This window comes from Choristoneura fumiferana, chromosome 20 (assembly GCF_025370935.1).
Source record: "Choristoneura fumiferana chromosome 20, NRCan_CFum_1, whole genome shotgun sequence".
Lineage (NCBI taxonomy): Eukaryota > Metazoa > Arthropoda > Insecta > Lepidoptera > Tortricidae > Choristoneura > Choristoneura fumiferana.
In genome coordinates this window covers 2,975,223-2,994,180 of record NC_133491.1, presented here as the reverse complement: position 1 = coordinate 2,994,180, position 18,958 = coordinate 2,975,223, and the positions used below count along the sequence as shown (strand labels likewise).

General features: G+C 35.5%; 2 protein-coding genes across 4 annotated transcripts; both read right to left on the bottom strand.

The window, feature by feature from the left end:
- Positions 1-614: 614 nt before the first annotated feature.
- Positions 615-4,978, bottom strand: LOC141439156 (uncharacterized). The gene is made up of 4 exons (XM_074103313.1): positions 3,900-4,978; positions 3,792-3,814; positions 3,347-3,411; positions 615-2,444 (listed from the first exon to the last, which is right to left on the bottom strand). The coding sequence occupies exons 3-4, from the start codon at positions 3,409-3,411 to the stop codon at positions 2,114-2,116; spliced, it is 396 nt and encodes a 131-aa protein (XP_073959414.1). The 5' UTR covers positions 3,792-3,814; positions 3,900-4,978; the 3' UTR covers positions 615-2,113.
- Positions 4,979-10,232: 5,254 nt separating this feature from the next.
- On the bottom strand, positions 10,233-18,370 carry LOC141439154 (uncharacterized). Of its 3 annotated transcripts, XR_012452563.1 has the most exons (6): positions 16,360-18,370; positions 16,143-16,267; positions 15,133-15,198; positions 14,895-15,035; positions 10,576-14,735; positions 10,233-10,344 (listed from the first exon to the last, which is right to left on the bottom strand). XR_012452563.1 is itself a non-coding variant. In XM_074103309.1 (5 exons), exons 1-5 carry the CDS (start codon positions 16,637-16,639, stop codon positions 14,466-14,468), a joined length of 882 nt encoding a protein of 293 aa, XP_073959410.1. In that variant the 5' UTR covers positions 16,640-18,370; the 3' UTR covers positions 10,233-14,465. The 3 variants fall into 3 exon arrangements, 2 of the variants coding, with proteins under 2 accessions (XP_073959410.1, XP_073959411.1); XM_074103309.1 differs by having other exon boundaries at positions 10,233-14,735; XM_074103310.1 differs by lacking the exon at positions 14,895-15,035 and having other exon boundaries at positions 10,233-14,735.
- Positions 18,371-18,958: the final 588 nt, after the last annotated feature.

The following is an 18,958-nucleotide window of genomic DNA, read 5'->3' as shown; positions in this document are numbered from 1 at the left end:
AAGGGTGCCCGTGACATTTGTGACATTACGTACTAAAAATGTTGATCACTCTACGCTGTAATAAAAATTGTCCATGTATAAATAGCGTCCAGTGTTAAAATATTTATTGAAAAGTTTGCACACTACTTTATCCGTGTGGCCTCGCCCCCCTACTTCGTCGTCCCTTTTACCTTTATACATGTGCAATCGGAGTGCTAGGCCACACGGATCGGCTAACATATATAATTTAATCCCAAATTTGTGTCGTTTGCCTTTTAAATATTGTCTGAAGCCACTACGACCTCGACATAATATCATGGATTCGTCAATTGTTAAATTCTCGCCAGGAGAGTATAAATTATACATTTTTTCATTGAAATATTCCATCAACGAGTCCAAATTATGTTTTCCAAATTTCAAACATCGAACGATTAACAGAAATCTATTGCGAGACATAATTTTTTTAGCAAATAAGTGTAAAAGATAATCTTTACTCCAGTAATCTGAATATCTATTCACTTTCACTGTTCCCATTTGAAATAAAATACCTAAAAACGTCAAAAATTCAGGGACATCCAGTGATTTCCATTTTAAAATTGCGTTATTAAGTCGTCCTTGTAAGAAAATGTTGGTGAAGAATACCACACATTATTGCAGAGGCATATATTAATTCTTATAAAATAATTGGCATAACGTTATTTCGCATAATTATTAATTCGCATATAGTATGAATCTTCCCAGGTGAACTTTTCGCTTCGAGCCCTCTTTCAAACAAAGGCTCTATTATCGCAAAGCCGCTAGCTACCGAGTTGGCACGTGCCACTACAACATTCATATTAAAAAAACAAACGGTATCGTCATAGTATTAAGGTTCAAATTTAATGTCACTGATAGGTATTCTAGATATTACGTTTTGGTAGTGTAGGTAGGACGATAGACCACCCCGAGGCAATACGGCACTCATATTATTTTATACTTGGTGTTAAAAATAAAACACGGTTATTTATGATAAAGCGTTGTATATTTGTTATATAACAAAATCTAAGGCAACGATGTAAATTTAAGAATAAAATGTGTAACATAGGTATAATCAAAGTTTTTCCGTGTAAGTAGGTAAATAAACTGTTATAAGTATTTATACTACTAGATAAAATTGTGTCATAAAAATCAGATATACTTAATCAATTTTTTTTCTTATAATTATAGTAATTATTTTTAATTGTTAAAGGTCTATATTGCGATAATAGAGACAATGGCCTTTGTTTGAAAGATAAGGTCTCGAAGCGAAAAGTTCACCTGGGAAGATTCATACTAGTATGAATTTACATCGTTGCCTTAGATTTTGTTAAGTATATAACAAATATACAACGCTTTATCATAAATAACAGAGTTTCATTTTTAACTAAATATGAGTGCCGTATTGCCTCGGGGTGGTCTATCGTCCTACCTACACTACCAAAACGTAATATCTAGAATACCTATCAGTGACATTAAATTTGAACCTTAATACTATGACGATACCGTTTGTTTTTTAATATGAATGTTGTAGTGGCACGTGCCAACTCGGTAGCTAGCGGCTTTGCGATAATAGAGCCTTTGTTTGAAAGAGGGCTCGAAGCGAAAAGTTCACCTGGGAAGATTCATACTATAACATAACTGAATAGATACGCATAATGTGGATTGGCATAACGATAAGTTGGCACGAATTTAGTTAGCATGACCTTTGCATAAGTATTAAAAAGTATAACCATAAAATGGTAATTTTAACTTTTATTTGTCAAACACAATATATATTTAAAGTTTTACACTAAGTGAAAAATATTACTAAAAGTAGAATGATTATTTTGATTGTCCAGATTGTTTTAGTTACTCAATAATTAGATCTGAGAAAAGTGAACTACTATGTGAAAATATCTATTATTTGGCTATTATAACAAAATACCTAACATCGAAGGTTATAAGGCGGGAGCGAATCTAACCTTACAGTCGGTTTTGCCCTGACCAAGGTAATTCACTCGCTTGATAAAATTATGCGAACTCGTTTTATAACAGTTAAAGTTATAATTGATAATGTTCAATTATGCGTATTCATTATTATGGCCTCTTCATTACTGTTAGAATAAATAAAACATATTTATTTAAAAAATCGATCATTTAATTCATTTTTAAAAAGCAGGGAGCCCATACGCATTAATAGCGTATAGGCTCCCTGTTTCTGCGCGGTACTGCGCGAGCCGCAGAGACCGTGGTACGCCGCGCCCCCGCGACTGCTGCCGCTCACCGCGCTCGAGCCGCCTGCATGTCTTCTTCGCTCAGCTGGCGGCGCGACTCCTCTGCAAGTCCGAGGGCGCGGTACAGCCCAAGCTGCGTCTCGCGCAGCTGCCGGCGCTCCTCGTCCCTTCGGCTGCTGCACGATCGGCTGCTGTTCGCCCAGCAAACGGGCCTCCTCTTCATTTTCATTAGATCTGTTAACAATATAAGGGTTCTCTTAAACTAAACAAAACAAATGTCAGTTTTTATATTACCTAATGGTAGAATAATTACCACTCTGATAAATGACGACCGGATAGCCCAGTGGTTAGAGAACCTGACTATAAAGCTTGAAGTCCTGGGTTCAATCCCCAGTCGGGGCAGACATTTGAATGAAAAATGTGAATGTTTGTTCTCGAGTCTTGGGTGTTTCATATGTATTTATGTATATACTTAAGTATGTTAATCCATTGCTTAGTGTACCCATAACACAAGCTATGCTTGCTTTTGGACTAGGCTAGGTCAATGAGGGTTTTCACAGAGGCAAAATACTGCTAGATGTTGTTAGTATTGTAAGCTCCATTTGAAGTTTGCTTGTGATTGGTTATAAAGCTAAATGAGCCAATCACAAGCAAACGCCAAATGCACCTCTTGATACTTATGCCATCTAAAGATATTTTGGCTCCATGAAAACCCGCATTGGTGTCAAGCTTAAATAATAAATAAATATCACGGGACAATTCACACCAAATGACCAGGGTACTAAGCAACGGATAAATATAAGTATATAGATATAGATACATACTTAAATACATATTAAACACCCAAGAACTGAGAAAATTCATTTTTTATTCATACAAATATCTGCCCCGACACAGGAATTGAACCCGGGATCTCAAGCTTCGTAGTCAGGTTCTCTGACCACTAGGCCATCTGGTCGTCTGAAAGCTTACCATGATATTTATTTGTTTATTTTTTAATATAACAGACATAATTAATTATATATCTAACAGACATTGATAATACCATCTCTCTTTATTTTATTATTAATAACATGGGAATAAAGTATACCTAAGTAACCACTAAAAAAATTACTGGGTATTCCATAGGTACTTACTTTCGCCAGAAACAGCACAGCATTGGCAGCCAGCGCTGCCAGTGCTGCTCCTGTCCTCCGCGCATCTAATAATAATAATAATATCACAAGTATAGCAGGCATACCAATATTTAAGCAAGATTTTGTCAACAAAACAAATACAAGAATTAGCGAGTATTTATTTTGAAATCACCAACATCATTTGTCCCGTACAGAAAAAACCACATAAAATAGCTTAAAATTCAAGTTTCTTGATCGACGATCCCCAAACACAAGAGTTTTAGGTTAGTTTGTTGGTAAGCATGTTAGTGTCGTTCGATATCGAATGGAATAATTAGTAGCAAGTGCGTAATCACAAACAAAACACAATCGATCAAAAATAGCACCACACCACATACAGCATTCCGTGTGCGAAACGGTTAGTTGCATATTATTTGAAAACCATCTTACGATAGTACCTATTTACCTTTTTATGCCATCATCAGTCAGCTATAAAATATAACATATTTCATAAGAACACATTCTAAATTAATGTATTATTGCGATAACAACATGATATTATAGATATAATTACCTTGTTGAGCTCATTTTATTTCGTAAGCCACGCGGCTGCGAGCGACTTGTTTACGTTCGGTTCACTCACAGACTACCAGTGTTGCCAGGTCCAATTTGAAAAACACAGGAGATATATGTCGTAAAAGACAGGAGATTTGAAATAAAAACAGGAGAAAAAAATTACCTCGTAAACCATTAATGGAACTTTTATTTATTATATTCCATGGGTTATTTAATTTATGATTTATTATTAACATCTTCATTGACTACAAAGGATGAATATTAGTTTTTCAACTACATAAATTTACTTAAAAGTAAAAATATAATATTAACTTGGTTAAATTTAGGTAATTTATTTAAAGTAACAAGCTATATAAATCAAATTTCTCTAGCTGCATAACTCAAAGTAATTTAGTGATTTAAAAGTATTTAAATCCTATCACCGACAGCTCATATAAAATATCTATTTAATTTTAGTAACCAATATATGTTTCTGAATATGGAAGCTAGAATAGACTAATTGGCTTACTTAAAGACTAAGCATCAATTACTTTTAGGTACAATTCTTTATTACCTATATGTCTCATCTGCAAAGAAAGTGTTTTTGTTACTAAGGTTCAAAGTGACACAGATGTTACACACTACAATAAAATTAAAGGCCTTACACTAAAAACCTTGAAACGACCATAAATTCATTAGCTCTCTTAGTTTCATTTAGAAACTGTGGCATAGATTTAACCAATTTAAGGCTGTCTTGCACTCACTATAAGAACTTTGTAGTTGTATGGTTAATTTTACAAGTGAACTTCTAAAATCCAGGAGATTGTTAAAAAATACAGTAGAACAGGAGCAACACTCTAAAACCAGGAGATCTCCTATAAAAACAGGGACCTGGCAACACTGCAGACTACTAAGAGATATTACGTATGGTCGGTTAGGTTGGGTCATAGGTTTTGCTTTCTATTCAACGACTTATTTTTTCAGTGTCTTTCTTTAAGAGAAAGACAAAGGGCACTAGGCTCATACAGCAACAAGTCTGACTTAAAATGAAGAGCAGGACCTTCATGCGTACCACTTGCTAAATACTATTACGTTAATTTGTTGTGTTTTATAATCCACCAAACAATAATGAGCACAGAAACAAAATTTTAATAAACTACAACTATCCACTCTTACCGAGATCCCCAAGGACGTTATATAGACACTGGATAGTGCAATCTTGGACAGGGCTTGAAGATAGAAAATATGACCTTGAACGACGTGGCCGATACGCTTGCATCTCTTTCTCCTAATTAAGCATAAGCTTGGATTTCCCTATGGAATTTAAATGTGTACACTCGCATCACCAAATTTATCTACCGGTTATTATCCGTAAGAGATCAGAGTTGTCTTTATGCTGCGCGTACTTCCTGATTTTGAATACAGCTAGCGTAAAATTCTACTAGTGACAAAATTGCTTAAATTATGGTTATATGTCTTACACACTTTAAAATCACGGCTACCATACTGATCAACTGCTAACAGGTATTTGAATTTGGCATGCACAGGTAAGATGTCAAATTTCTTAAACAAAGTGTTGTATTTACCTTTAGAGTTTTTTTTTTCTTTTTTACTTATAATCACTTTTAGCAATCTTAGTTGTAGGTTTAAAATTCTATTTAGGTACGTTTGAAAGGTACGACCGTATGCAGCCAGTCCATAGCTAATTACTGAGTCAGCCAAAGCGTGATATAATGTAAGCAATGTCGCCCTGTTGAGTACGCACTTCAGGTTTTTAAACTTACATAGAATAGATCTGAGCTTATTGCAAACGTTCTCGACATGAGGTTTCCAATTGAAATTACAATCTATCGTGAGGCCAAGGTATCTATAGGTATCCACAACCTCTAAAGGATGACAATTACACATAGACAAACCATTATGCAAGCACTCGTAGGAGTGCCCGACGATTTCAATTGGCTCATGGGGTTTCCTCATGCGCGGAGAACTGATCAACATACACTTCGTCTTCGCGACATTAAGGATGATGCCATTATCGTGTGCCCACCGTAACAAATTATTAAAGTCAGCTTGAAGCTGATGCTGTATGGTTGCAACATCCCTATGGGCGCACACCAGGCACGTGTCGTCCGCGTACATGTAAGTGGAGCAGTGTTCAACCACGTTGCTAACGCTGTTCACGTGCATGGTGTAGCCCACAGGCCCATACACAGACCCGGTCGGCACACCATACACGACGTCTGCTTCCTCTCCTCTTTCCCCATTAATCATAGTATACAATGTTCGGTTTTTTAAATAACTACGGAACCATTGACTCACGGGACCACGAATCCCACACTCGTGCATAGCTTGCAGTAGCAACTCGTGGTCCAGCGTGTCAAATGCCTTTTTAAAATCTATAAACAACACAGCTACATACATTCTTTTGTCTAATTTATCGTTAATATCATCAGCAAAACGCATCAGAGCAGTCGTCGTGCTTCGCCTCTTACGAAACCCATGCTGCACATCTGATAGTACATTGTGGTTATCTAAGAAGTAATGTATTTGCTCAATCAATATTTTTTCTGTTATTTTATTCACTACGGACAAGATGGCAATAGGCCTATAGTTCAAGTAATCTAAGTGGCTGCCCTGTTTAAATATAGGGCGAATAATAGCTTTCTTTAAAGTATCCGGATATGCCCCGGTTTGAGCGCACATATTAACAAACTTTGCCAAGACAGGACTAATTTCTTTTTTAATGAACTTAAGGTCTTGCACTCGAATTCCATCAGTACCTGGAGATTTTCAGCAATTCAACTGATCTATAATCTTTTCAACTTCTAGTGCTGTCACTTTCCTAAATCGAAATGACACACAACTTGGTTTTACATACTTGTTACGATCCAAAAAAATATAGCCACAATGATGCTTAATTTTATCTATTTCTTGCGTAAAGGTTTTAGCAAAGTTTGTACATATATTACACAGTGAATCATGTTCTCCTAAATATTTCATAATAACACTATCCAAATTTAATTTTTTACTACCCAGCCATTTATTAATAACTGACCATATTTTTCTACAGTCCCCTTCACAGTCTAAAATTTCATTTTTTCTGTATTTGTTTCTAGCCACATTTAATAATTTGTTTGTAATATTCCTGTGTCTAGTATAATCTAGTCTCAGATTCACATTTTTAGGACAAGCCTTCCACTTTCTAAACAAATTATCCCTGCGGTCTATCATTTCCCTTAACGTATTATTTATCCATGGCTGAGATTCACGCGTCTTAATAGGTATCACTTTAGTTTTACAAGAATTGTATATATTATCGAATAAAAGATAAATTTTTTCATACAATAACAAGGGGCAATCTATCGATAAAAAACTATTCCAATCTATGTAGTAGTGAGTGTGAAGTAACATATTATTAACCCGAGGTGAATTAAAATTCAATTTTAATTTAATTAAAATAAAGTTCAGTTTTCTAATGTGCTCCACACTTTTGAATACTCTGGGTGCTACGCTACCAGTGGCGATGTGGCTGTCACGGGACTAATGCTGGCTTGGATGTCACCAAGTATTAGACGTTGTGCGTGCTCCGCTATATTTGAACACGATGGATGGCCCAAACAATTTGACCGCTTTGGCTGTATCATTGTTAATGAACATTTTGGGTGCTTCAAAGTATTTGGTGGCCTTGACTGCTACGTACTATATGACGCTGACTGTACAATACCCGGTTTTGGAGTAGGATTCTTTAATGCCTTGTACAGAACAAGCTTCAGTAATAGTAGATTATTTTCGTGGCCTGGAAGTAGGCAATTGCTGGCTGAGTATGAGTATTAAACGGACGAGCTTGCGAGTCCGTTTAACTAATACGTGCTAATACGAAGCCAGCAATTGCTATTCCAGCCGAGACTAATATAAAACTTTTCTCAAAAATGGTGAATAATTCTGAAATAGAATAAACTTTTTCTCAAAATATTATGTAAATGAAGGTTGGTTCACTTCATTTCAAACTATTCTTATCTATGATATTGGATCCATAGAGCTATCGAGGCTATGACGGACAGAATGACGGTTACATATAAAATGAAAGATATTTAAAATGTGCTGATAAAGAAATTACTGAAATAATAGCTCTAAATGTTGTTTCTCTTTTCAGCTATGGTTTATTTTAGTTATTAATTATTGTTTAGCTTATGTTACGCCACATACTGTGTGAAGGAAAAGTTTATTTGTAATAAATTTCTTATCTCTTTTCAGAGCAACGCAATTTGGCTTTTATTTCACCAAAGGTGCTTAATATTTGAAAACACATTATATATATTATAAAATTTAATTTTATTCCAATATTTTTCTTATGCTTTCCCGCCTTTTTTCATTTATATATATTATAAAATTTAATTTTATTCCAATATTTTTCTTATGCTTTCCCGCCTTTTTTCATTAAAAATAAACTGCAGGTGTATTTTTCCACGGAAAACACCACAAGCTATTTCAGACCCAATAGAAAAAGTCCGGAGTTCCAACAAAATATCTGATACCGGCCATTAGACTTGGCTGTATACGACTTGTGCCAACATTTCCATGGCCTTTTTAACTTAAAAAAAAATGTGACTGATTGCAGGCGCGCTAATTCATTATTGTCGAGCTAGTGCGGCTGCAAATATTTTTAACTTTTTAATTTTTCGCTGACCATAAACTATGCACTTCACCTTCTGATATGTAAAGAATAATGTCAACTTTTACGGACATTTTTGAGAAAAAAAGCATTACTCAAGTTTATTTTCACAATCGCGTTTTTTTCCCAATATTAACCCTTTACCAGGCCCTTTAGAACTAGCGTGTCTTCATACGTACTTTATATACTGTTACAACCGTAGTTAACGCCTTGTAAAAAATGTATTTACGAAAGTCTGAGATGTTCCTTTAAACCAGAAATTTAATAAATCTTTAAATAATTAAAATAATTAATCTTTAATCATCATTTCCTTACAAATAAGAAAGTTAATTTAATCCAAATGTATCTAGTTCTTAAATATTAATATTTATGCTAGGTTTTTTGTCTATGATGTAAATTGATGCTGATTATTTGTGTCTAGTCTAGTTTGTTGTATTATTTTGTTATATTGTTGTTTGCTGATCTTAGACAAATAAAACAGATTTTAAAAAAGAAAACTTTTTTTATTAAGACGCCATACGCATCAAGTGATGCGTATGGCGTTCGCATGGCGATTATCCGCCGCCTTTGCCGCGGCGGCCCACCTCTGACGCGCCGCCTGCACCTCCTGCTGCGTCAGCGGGGGGCGCGGCTCGTCAGGTAGGTGGCAAAGGCGCAATTTCTGTTGAACGATGTGATGGCGTTCTCGCGCCTCTTCAGTTTGCTGAGAGAACAGCGGCACCTCCTCCTGCCGTTGTCCCCTCAGGCCCTCAGCAAGGGCTCCATTTCTGCTTCATCTCTACTGTTGGCAAAAAGAGTTCATTTTTTTAAACAGTTTCCATTTTGCTCCGGGTCAATATTTTTTAGGGCAACTTTATTTTTATCAATTGACAACTAATATCTTAACATAAGTTTTGCTAAAAGTAAGATTAGTATCAAATGGTTTGTTTATTTAGGTACATAGAAATTGCCGATATAATATGAAATACAATTATGGTTTTTATACAACCATGACAATGCAAGAAATAATAAGCTTTTTCATATTAAATAAAGTGTCTAGTTTATTTACCACCATCAAATACCAATTTTTATAATGTGCCTACCTATAAGTTTTTGTTATTGCTTTTTTTGCTGACTGTATTTTTTGTTGACTGAAGGTGCATTGACATTAGATTTACCTGCATATCCATACCAAATTCCAAAATAATCCGACCATGTAAAATTTAATTTCCAATATTTGATCGAATTAAACAAATGTTGCATGTTTAATAAAAAAGGGAATTAATTACATATTTCATTCATACTTACTTCAACCAACAGCACACGAGGCGCCACCATTTACACCTATCAAAAAATAATAATTAGTATCACACAACACCGGCATGCCATTTTCAAATCACCACAAAAATTTGGCCCACATACAATAACACCACAAAAAGCTTATAGTGTGAAGCCAGACTCTAAACTCTTGCCAAGGATAAATGGTTAATAACAGCTTTCCAGGCATTGGTTGGTGATGCCTGAATGAATACATTCGGCTTTAGGTTAGTTTGCAACCTAACTAGTTGTAGTTGTAACATGGTACCTAGCAGGCACTTAATTGGTTAGAAAGCATGTCAGTGTCGAGTAGGTATGAATAGGAATAAGTAGCATGTGCAGACTTGCAAACAGATCATTTAAAACACAGTTAGTCAAAAATAGCACCACACCTGGGTGCAGCAGTGTAAAAGTTGAGTGTTGAGACCGTTTTTTTTTTTCATTCGGCGTTTCACCAGTGTTGCCACTTGCCAAATCGGTAAATTTGTTTGGAAATCTAAAAACAATCAGCAGTATAATCTCATCTGTATAAAATCTGAACGTATCATTTGTAATGCTGGCACTTCACTTAGCATATTCGCAGAAATATTTGCGTGTGTGAAAGAGATGCACTATATTGTTGCTAGCGTGAGTGATGGAGATGCCATTAACGCAACGCGAATACGCAATACCAAGTTAAGTGAGTCTAAGCTTTGTTGCAGTACAATTAAGTATTTTTTTAAATTACTTTTTGTTACTGTAGGATAGTTGATGAAATTCTTTAGATGGTGATTATTCACTGCTTTACTGTAATTCTCTTCCGATATCAGTAGTGAGCTAATCAGTCCTGCTGCTTCCCCTTTCAAAGCGGTCTTCAGATATTGAAATTTTTGTAGTGTGGGAATATTAGAGCTGCTGGACACCACACACATGAAGAGATTCTTGAACGTGGGCCACTCCTTCAATTCACCGTGAAATGATGGTAGGTCCAACTGCGGAAGCTTCACCTGGAGGCTTGACAAGGTTGTAGTTCTTGTTCGAATGTCGGGAAAGGTTACAAATTGATGAATCTAGGAGTCTATCCGTAATGGATTTTAATGAATAATATTTGGTCTCGACGGAGCTTCTTTCTTCTTCATATTCTCGATCAGAAGCATTTTCATATTCTTTGATTGAATTCTGTACGTTATCGTAGTCTTCCATATTTTTTCCAAATCTGTGCTCGTCGCCTTTATCTCGTTGGTGTCTTTATTAAAGTTATTTATGTATTCTGTTATTCGCGTTATTTTTCATTTAAATATACTTTTCTTTTTATTGCAGCACAAATTGTTATTGCATGGCCATAAGAATATTTAATCATGTCCCTACAAATATAACTAGCCTGCCATATAGGGTATGTATACGAACGTTGCATAATTGGCTACTGCAAAAAAGATTCTACACTATCAAAGAATTTCTGTCTTGCAAAGGGTAATCTTTATTATAATGAATATAGTATTTAATTTACTTGTAATTGAATTATACAATTGTTTTTTTTTTAAATAATTTGCATGCTACTGTGTAGTTAAATAGTTGTGTCATTATTATTCCTATCCACTATCTTATTGTTCACTATTTTCTGCAAATAAATGACTTATGACTTAGAACTGATAGATTTTCTTTTTGTTCAGTCTCCATTTTGTTTGTTGTTGCCGCTTTTTTTTCTGTTATATTCGTTATATTATGTTTTTTCTTTGTTCGAACTCGAAGGACCATAGTTTATGTTGAAGATTATGGTTGTATATTCACTATGTATATTGAAAATCCATGAGTATTTGCTTGCATCACTTTAATTTATTAAAGTCAAAGAACATGAGCTGAGCACACATACCGCTGTGCCGCCATTACCACAGACAACAGAACATGAACGAACAAAAGTAAGAATCGTTCTGAAACTAGATCCAAGTTAAAAAGGTTTAAGTAATACTAAACAAACGCCTCGAAATACAAATTTCTAGTATCTGGTATTTTACCAAAGAATTCATCAAGAATCTTGTTATTCACGATTTGGTCGTAAATATATTTATCAAACTTTAGTCGTTGGACTCTTCTCTTCTTCGTATAATTTTTGCTTCTCATCGAACCAATTCAACTCAAACTTTGTGTACTCCTCCACATGCTTATTTTACCTTGACCCCTAAAATTTGGAATTGAAATAAAAAATATAAAAAGATTCCAAAAAACAATCTTAATCTCTAACCCCAACTCCTGATTAAATAGTTCGCGGTCCTGTCGTATTCTATAGTTTCACAAGTTTACGCCGCTTCTTTTCTCTGCTGTGTTCTTTGGTGTCGTACATGACCTTTTCTTTCTTTAGTATCTTATATTTAAAAATACCATCACCCCGCTCGCACGTAACGATCGGCACCAGGATCCACAGCTATGATTCGTTTTTATTTCTTTGAAATTTGGATATTCGATTCTTTAGCCTCATCAATCTTGACCTTTTTTGACTTGAATTTGTCAGCTTTCTTTATGATTGTCACTTTATCTTAAATAATTTTACTTTTTTCTTCAATTCCTTTTTCCTTTACTGATTTCATAATTATCTTCTCTCAATTTTATTTCCATTTTGTTTTAATTTTTTCGTATTCATTTTTTAATAAATCATCATCAGCTTTCCAACTACTTTTATCTGACTCAGCATAACTGATGTCGCATTCACTCAGTCGCAAGTGTCACTTACTTTTTCAAAACTACGTTTTTTAATATTATTCTGCTTATTTTCTTTTGTCTTCCTTTTGTTATTATTATTTTTTCTCTGTCGTCTTAAATGATGTTCTTTTACATCAAAACAGGCACAATAACCAGAAGTAGTTCAAAAACAGCTCAATTTTTTTATATTTTATTGTATCCGTATTGGGCATAGAAATCACTTGATGAATAGCTATAGTGTTGGGCACAGGCACGAGGTCTTTAGCGGTTGAATCTAATGTTTTTACAGACATCTAAATCTCTTCATCAGACAAAAAAAAAAAAATCTTTTAATTACTGTTTAAGGCTCGTGTTCACCAACAGATGTTTAAATTTTAAACAACTGTTTAAACCGTAAACGGCTGTTTAACAATATTATGCTGTTCACCATGCACTAACCGTTGGTTATGTACCGTAATCGACCGATTAACTTAAACGCAGTATCCATCTTCGTTTAACCATTGGTTTGGCATTTGACGTACCTAAAATTTGTTACGAAATAAAAATGCAAGACGCTTTAAATTATATATTTGAAGAGGATAATGCTTTAGATGATTTTGAAAATATGGAAAGAATTTTGCGCGCTCCCCGTATATTTCAAACACGACGCAATTATTTCGAAGAATATGATGAGAAAGCATTTGCTACAAGATTTCGTTTATATAAACGTAGTGCAATGGAATTACTGGATTTAATTGAAAGCAAGTTGGAATTTACAAGCGACAGGTAAGTTTAAAATATTATAAATTGTTGTGGGTCATGATAGAAACTGGATAGTTTGACGTTAGATTTTTGATTTAAATATTTGTGTTTACTGACGTATTAAATAAGAATACCTACCTACAATATACTATTATTTTCAGAAACAATTCACTGTCACCCATAAATCAGCTGCTTCTCACTTTGAGGTACTATGCCACTGGAAGTCACCAGCTGACTATGGGAGACTTTGCTGGTGTCAGCAGACCTACGGCGAACAGGGCGATCCATCGAGTGACCGCAGCCATTGCCTCTCTTAATAAGAAATTCATACGATTTCCAGAAACCCCAGAAGATATTAGGAAAACTCAAATGGAGTTTTATAATATTGCCAAATTTCCAAATGTGATAGGAGCATTGGACTGTACCCACGTCAAAATAATTTCACCTGGAGGCAATCATGCAGAAACCTTCAGAAATCGAAAGGGCTATATGTCTATAAATGTTCAGGCTGTATGCAATGCCCGTCTTATAATATCCGACATTGTAGCTAGGTGGCCAGGTAGTACGCATGACGAACGCATTTTTAGTGCATCGCGTAGAAATGCTATGTTCGAGTTGGGCACATACAACCACTCGGTTCTTGTGGCAGATAGCGGCTACATGAATAGAAGCTACATAATGATGCCTCTTGATAGGGTTCAAACAGCTGAGGAAACGTTATATAATGAGTCACAAATAAGGACTCGAAACACCATAGAAAGATTGTTCGGGATGTGGAAGAGACGGTTTCCTGTACTTGGATTGGGATTGCATGTCCATTTAAAAAACTGCCTTCCAATAATTGTGGCTACTGCTGTCCTTCATAATTTACTCCAATTCAAGAGAGAAGAATGCCCTCCTGATGACCCTGCTTTGGAACTACCTGCTCCTTGGGAAGCTATAATAGAACAAGGCAGGATAAGACAGCAGCGGCACCCTGATAATGCCAGAGAAGTAAGAGACATTAACCCAGTCAGGAGAAAATTAATTAATAACTATTTCAAAACACTGCAATATTCATAATATTGTAGGTAACACTTAGACAATAAATGGTAGTATGTAATAAATACAACTAGTTTTATTAAATGGGTCTTTATTACAAATATTAAAAAAGGGAAAATAAATATACCAAATAACCTATAAGTAGTAATAATAATAATTCATTTATTTCTTCATTAAATTTTCGGTTTTAATTTTTTCTTGTTTTAATTGCTCTTCTAAAATCAAAATCCTTCTTTTAGAATCTTCCTCTGAGTTTTTTATCAGAGTTTTTACCAAATTTATTTTTTCCTGAATAAGCTGGTCACTCAGACTTAGCTGGTCAGGTGCGGGTCTCCTTCTTTTTAGCCAGCTATTTCCGCTTTCTCTAAGCACATCTGATACTGGCCTTTTTAAGGAACTTGGTGTCCACCCCTCCCATTTCAAATTGTTTTCCTGTAAACAATACATATAATATAATAGTATAAATAAACTGTGTAACAAAGAACAGTAAATACTGCTTATTTGAAAACAAATTAATTGTCACATCCACTCCAAACACACCATAAACACACATAATAATTTTATTACTGAAAGCTCTTGAGGCATGCCTACCGTATTAAATTTTTTTTGTACTGCGGCATTTTTATTGTCATGACTTGGTCCAGCAATAGGGCTCTGGCTCTGTGTGCATAACGGTTCACTATTCTCCATTATCTCAATGACATGCATTACTTCATTTTCATTATTAAGAAACTGAAACCAAAATATTAAGTAAACATCACACTTTCATCCATCTTGGGTAACAACATTATGTAACAACAACAACAACATAGATATTAAGTAAACAAACCTCAGTGTCAGAGTTAATCTGAGGGCACTCATTAGTAGTTGATTGAGTGGCAACATTTTCTTTATCCTGAAAATAAAATGTAGAAAAGTAATTAGATAATGCAGCTTTACTTTAAAGCACAGTTTCTTAAACTTTTTATAGTCGTGTCTGATGGACCCCTTCTGATTTAATTGAGGGGAAGAACAAGGAGCTAATCATCAGTATTCACTAAATATTATTTGGTGTTTATGTTCTGCTAAATAAACAAAAGCTAAAGAACTTTAGTAGTTCCACCAGACCAGACCACATGGCCTAGTGGTTAGAGAACCCGGCTAATGAAGCTTGAGGTCCCGGGTTCAATTCCCGTGTCGGGGCAGATACTTGTATGAAAAATACGAATGTTTGTTCTCGGGTCTTGGGTGTTTAATATGTATTTAAGTATGTATCTATCTATATAATTATATTAATCCGTTGCTTAGTACCCATAACACAAGCTTTGCTAAGCTTACTTTGGGACTACGTCAATTGGTGTGAATTGTCCCGTGATATTTATTTGAATTTTTTATTTAGTTACTTTTACATACTGAAGAGTGCTAACTATATGCTGCATACCTACTTTTTTTTAGCCTACTAAAGTGACCCACGGCTGGGCAAAGGCTTCCCCTTGTTTCCACCACAAACCTACTTAAGGCGATATCTTATAAACATCTCCCATGGACTTCCAGTACTCCTGCGACAAACCCTTAGGGGTCCATGGAGCACTGGTTCAGAAACCTGCTTTAAAGCTAGTAATATCTGAAGATAAATATCTGTCGATCATACAGTTATTGAACATAACAAATATTATAATATTTTTTAGAACCAATATGGCAATACTTCAAGATGTCACTTTAGAGCCAGTTATGCTCCGGGGCAAGCTTTTTTGCTAAATCTGTATAGTGGCACAATTTAATAGTTATATCTATGGTTATATGAATAAATTACTATATTTTCTTAAAAGTTACGATTTTTAATCACTTTTCAGTACTTACATTTATATCTAGGAAAGCATCACCATCATATGGATTCTCTAGTCCTTCCAAAGCAGGTCCCAAGATTGTCTCTATCATGCAGCCCGCTCCAGTACTTGGAGGAGGAGGTGGTGGTCTTCCACCGCCTAAAAATAATAGCATGTGTAATAGTGTGTGTGTTATGAACTAAGTAGGAAGGTAAATAGTTATCATCACGAAAATCACCACGTTTGCTTACCAGTCTTAAACATCTCTCGTTTCCGACTCGCAGATTCTTTTTTTGTTTGGCGTTTGATATTCTCCCAGCAAGTTTTTAAACTCTCGGGAGCACGTTTGCAGTAAGTGCTTATAGCATTAAATTCATCAGACAGGAGCTTCCAACCATTTACTTTTTCGGCATTTGTTGTAGCGTCGGATTTTTTATTTTCTATAACGGTTCTATATTTTATTACCAGTTCTGGAAGTACCGCTTTCTCGTCACTGGTGAAATTTACTGTACGCTTGCGTTTATCCTCCATATTCACAAGTAATTAATTCAAAAGCAGAGTGAAAACTTGAATCCAAACCAAACCAACGTTTTTGTTTTGACAACTGACCTGACAGGAAAAATGATACTAAATAATGAATACCTACGTTCATTACGAACATTACCTCTGACAGAACGGTCATTACATTTTGCAGTATTATAATGTTGCCCGACCATTTTTGAACGATGCACTGGTAAAAGCAAGATAAGCGGATGCGCTCCCATCTTCACAAAGTAGTATAATACCATTCGGTCATTTTTGACTCATTCGTTCAAAAACGATTGGTTTGTTAACCGATGTTTAGAAAGAAATGGTGAACACGAAAAAAAACGCGGTCTGTTTAAACAACTGTTAAATTTTAACATGCGGTTACGTAATCAATGATTATGTTGTAGTTGGTGAACTCGGGTCTAAGAGTTCTTTGTAGGCTGCTTCCGCATCAGGTATGTCTCGGCCGTGAGTGACAAAACTGTCTAAATTCCGTAACGTAGCTCCTCCTATATCCATCTGCTGCACCTTTGCCGTCCATGAGTCCATCCATCCCGTTGTAGTGCAGTCATTCTGTACCTCCACTGAACCCAGTTGGTTCCATCCAACTTCGAGATTTGAATTTTACTCAACTCCATGCTTATTTAGTTTTTCTTCATACGGCTGGGCCCATAACCACTTAAGAGGGTATATTTTACTATAAGCCCTAGCAAGTGACAGTGTAGAAGATTAAATCAACGTAAATCATACAAAATATTATGTTTCAGCATTCGACAAATTTATTTGACAAGACACAGCTTTTTTCCTTTTTTTTACTAAGGTGTCACATCACGTACGTAGAGGTTTCAACTTAACAAGAAGCTGATCATGTACTCAGATTGTTGCCCTGGTCAGAACAAGAATTCAATTGTCACAGCTATGTTGATGCTGGTTACTAAATTATCTCCAAAATTAAATTCCATTGAACATAAATTTCTCGTACCCGGTCATACACACATGGAAGCCGACACCGACCATGCGTTGATTGAGTGTAAAAAAAAAAACACACCAATATGGATATTCACCTACCAAGAGATTGGTGCCAACTAGTGCGCACAGCTTCGAACTAAACAGCAAAGTTTACTGTTATTGAGTTGACTCATGACATGTTTTATGATTTTAAAAATTTCCTGAAACAAAGTTTTACTCTTAGAAAAACAAATACAGCCAATGAAAAGTTCATTTGGAGCGAAGTTCGATCAGTTTTGTACACCAAAGAAAACATTTCCCGTTTTATCAATTCTAAAAATAAAAAAATGTCAACAATAAATCAAAACACAAAAAACAAATCCATCAAAAGTCCAATATAAATTTACCTAAGCATGTACTCGTCTATACTGTAGTAGCACTCCTTTAACAAAAACTGCTTTAAGCTATGTTTAAATTTATAATAGCTTGTTATTGTTTTTAATTCAGAGGGTAACCTGTTGAATAATCTCGTCGCCTGATACTTTGCACTGTGCTGAACAACTCTTAATCTAGGACGAATAGCTGGTGGTATGTATATAGCACCTTTATATGTCAGAAGTCGTTACCTTGCGTTTAGATTTTGTCAAAGGACCTATTCAAATAATGTTACAGTTGACAAGATCCGTGAGTTGAGCAATGTTTGCCAAAGCGGATATTGGAATGGCAGGAGGAAACCATTGCTAGCGGATGTGTTTGTAGAGGTTTCTGATGAGCATTTTTCCTCGTCATGTCCATTACCTATGTTTAAGTTTGATATGTGGGTGTCAAAATTCCAGTAAGTGATGTTTTGTTTAGTTACGGGTTATCAATTATGTCTGCAGAGCTTTGTGCTATTTATGAGGCCTTTTCGTATGTTCATGTATTAGGTTATCATAACATAGTGATTTTAACCGTCAGCAAAAGTGCGATTCAACATATAGCTCGTTGTACGTCGGGGAAGCGTTGTTCTTCTACGGCTTACAGAATTTTGGAACTGATTTATTCCTTCCAAAATTCTGGCAAGTGTTTAAAAATTCAGTGGATCCCTTCACATATTGGCTTAGTAGGCAACGAGGAAGCTGATCGACTAGCCGCGTCTGCTGTTAGTGAAGGAACAGAGACCGTGATTGCTCCTGAATTTTCTGAGGTAATTTTGCGTTATAAGAACAAATGTCATGACCTCTGGAAAGAGCATTTCGACAGCCGGTCTCAGTTCAAGGGTATTTGGTATAGGACAATGCAGTCTGAGCCTCCTCGTGTACCTTGGTTTGATGCTGTTAGTCTCTCCAGAGCTGTGCGCATAGACTTCGATCTGGTCATGTTCCTTTAAATAAG

Excerpts from the sequence above, each read along its gene's own strand:
- LOC141439156 (XM_074103313.1), bottom strand. The coding sequence starts at position 3,411 with ATGCGCGGAGGACAGGAGCAGCACTGGCAGCGCTGGCTGCCAATGCTG. Across the intron at positions 2,445-3,346 it reads CTGTGCTGTTTCTGGCGAAA|ATCTAATGAAAATGAAGAGG; the intron begins GTAAGTACCTAT and ends TATTGTTAACAG.
- LOC141439154 (XM_074103309.1), bottom strand. The coding sequence starts at position 16,639 with ATGGAGGATAAACGCAAGCGTACAGTAAATTTCACCAGTGACGAGAAA. Across the intron at positions 15,036-15,132 it reads AGATTAACTCTGACACTGAG|TTTCTTAATAATGAAAATGA; the intron begins GTTTGTTTACTT and ends TTTTGGTTTCAG. Across the intron at positions 14,736-14,894 it reads TACAAAAAAAATTTAATACG|GAAAACAATTTGAAATGGGA; the intron begins GTAGGCATGCCT and ends TATTGTTTACAG.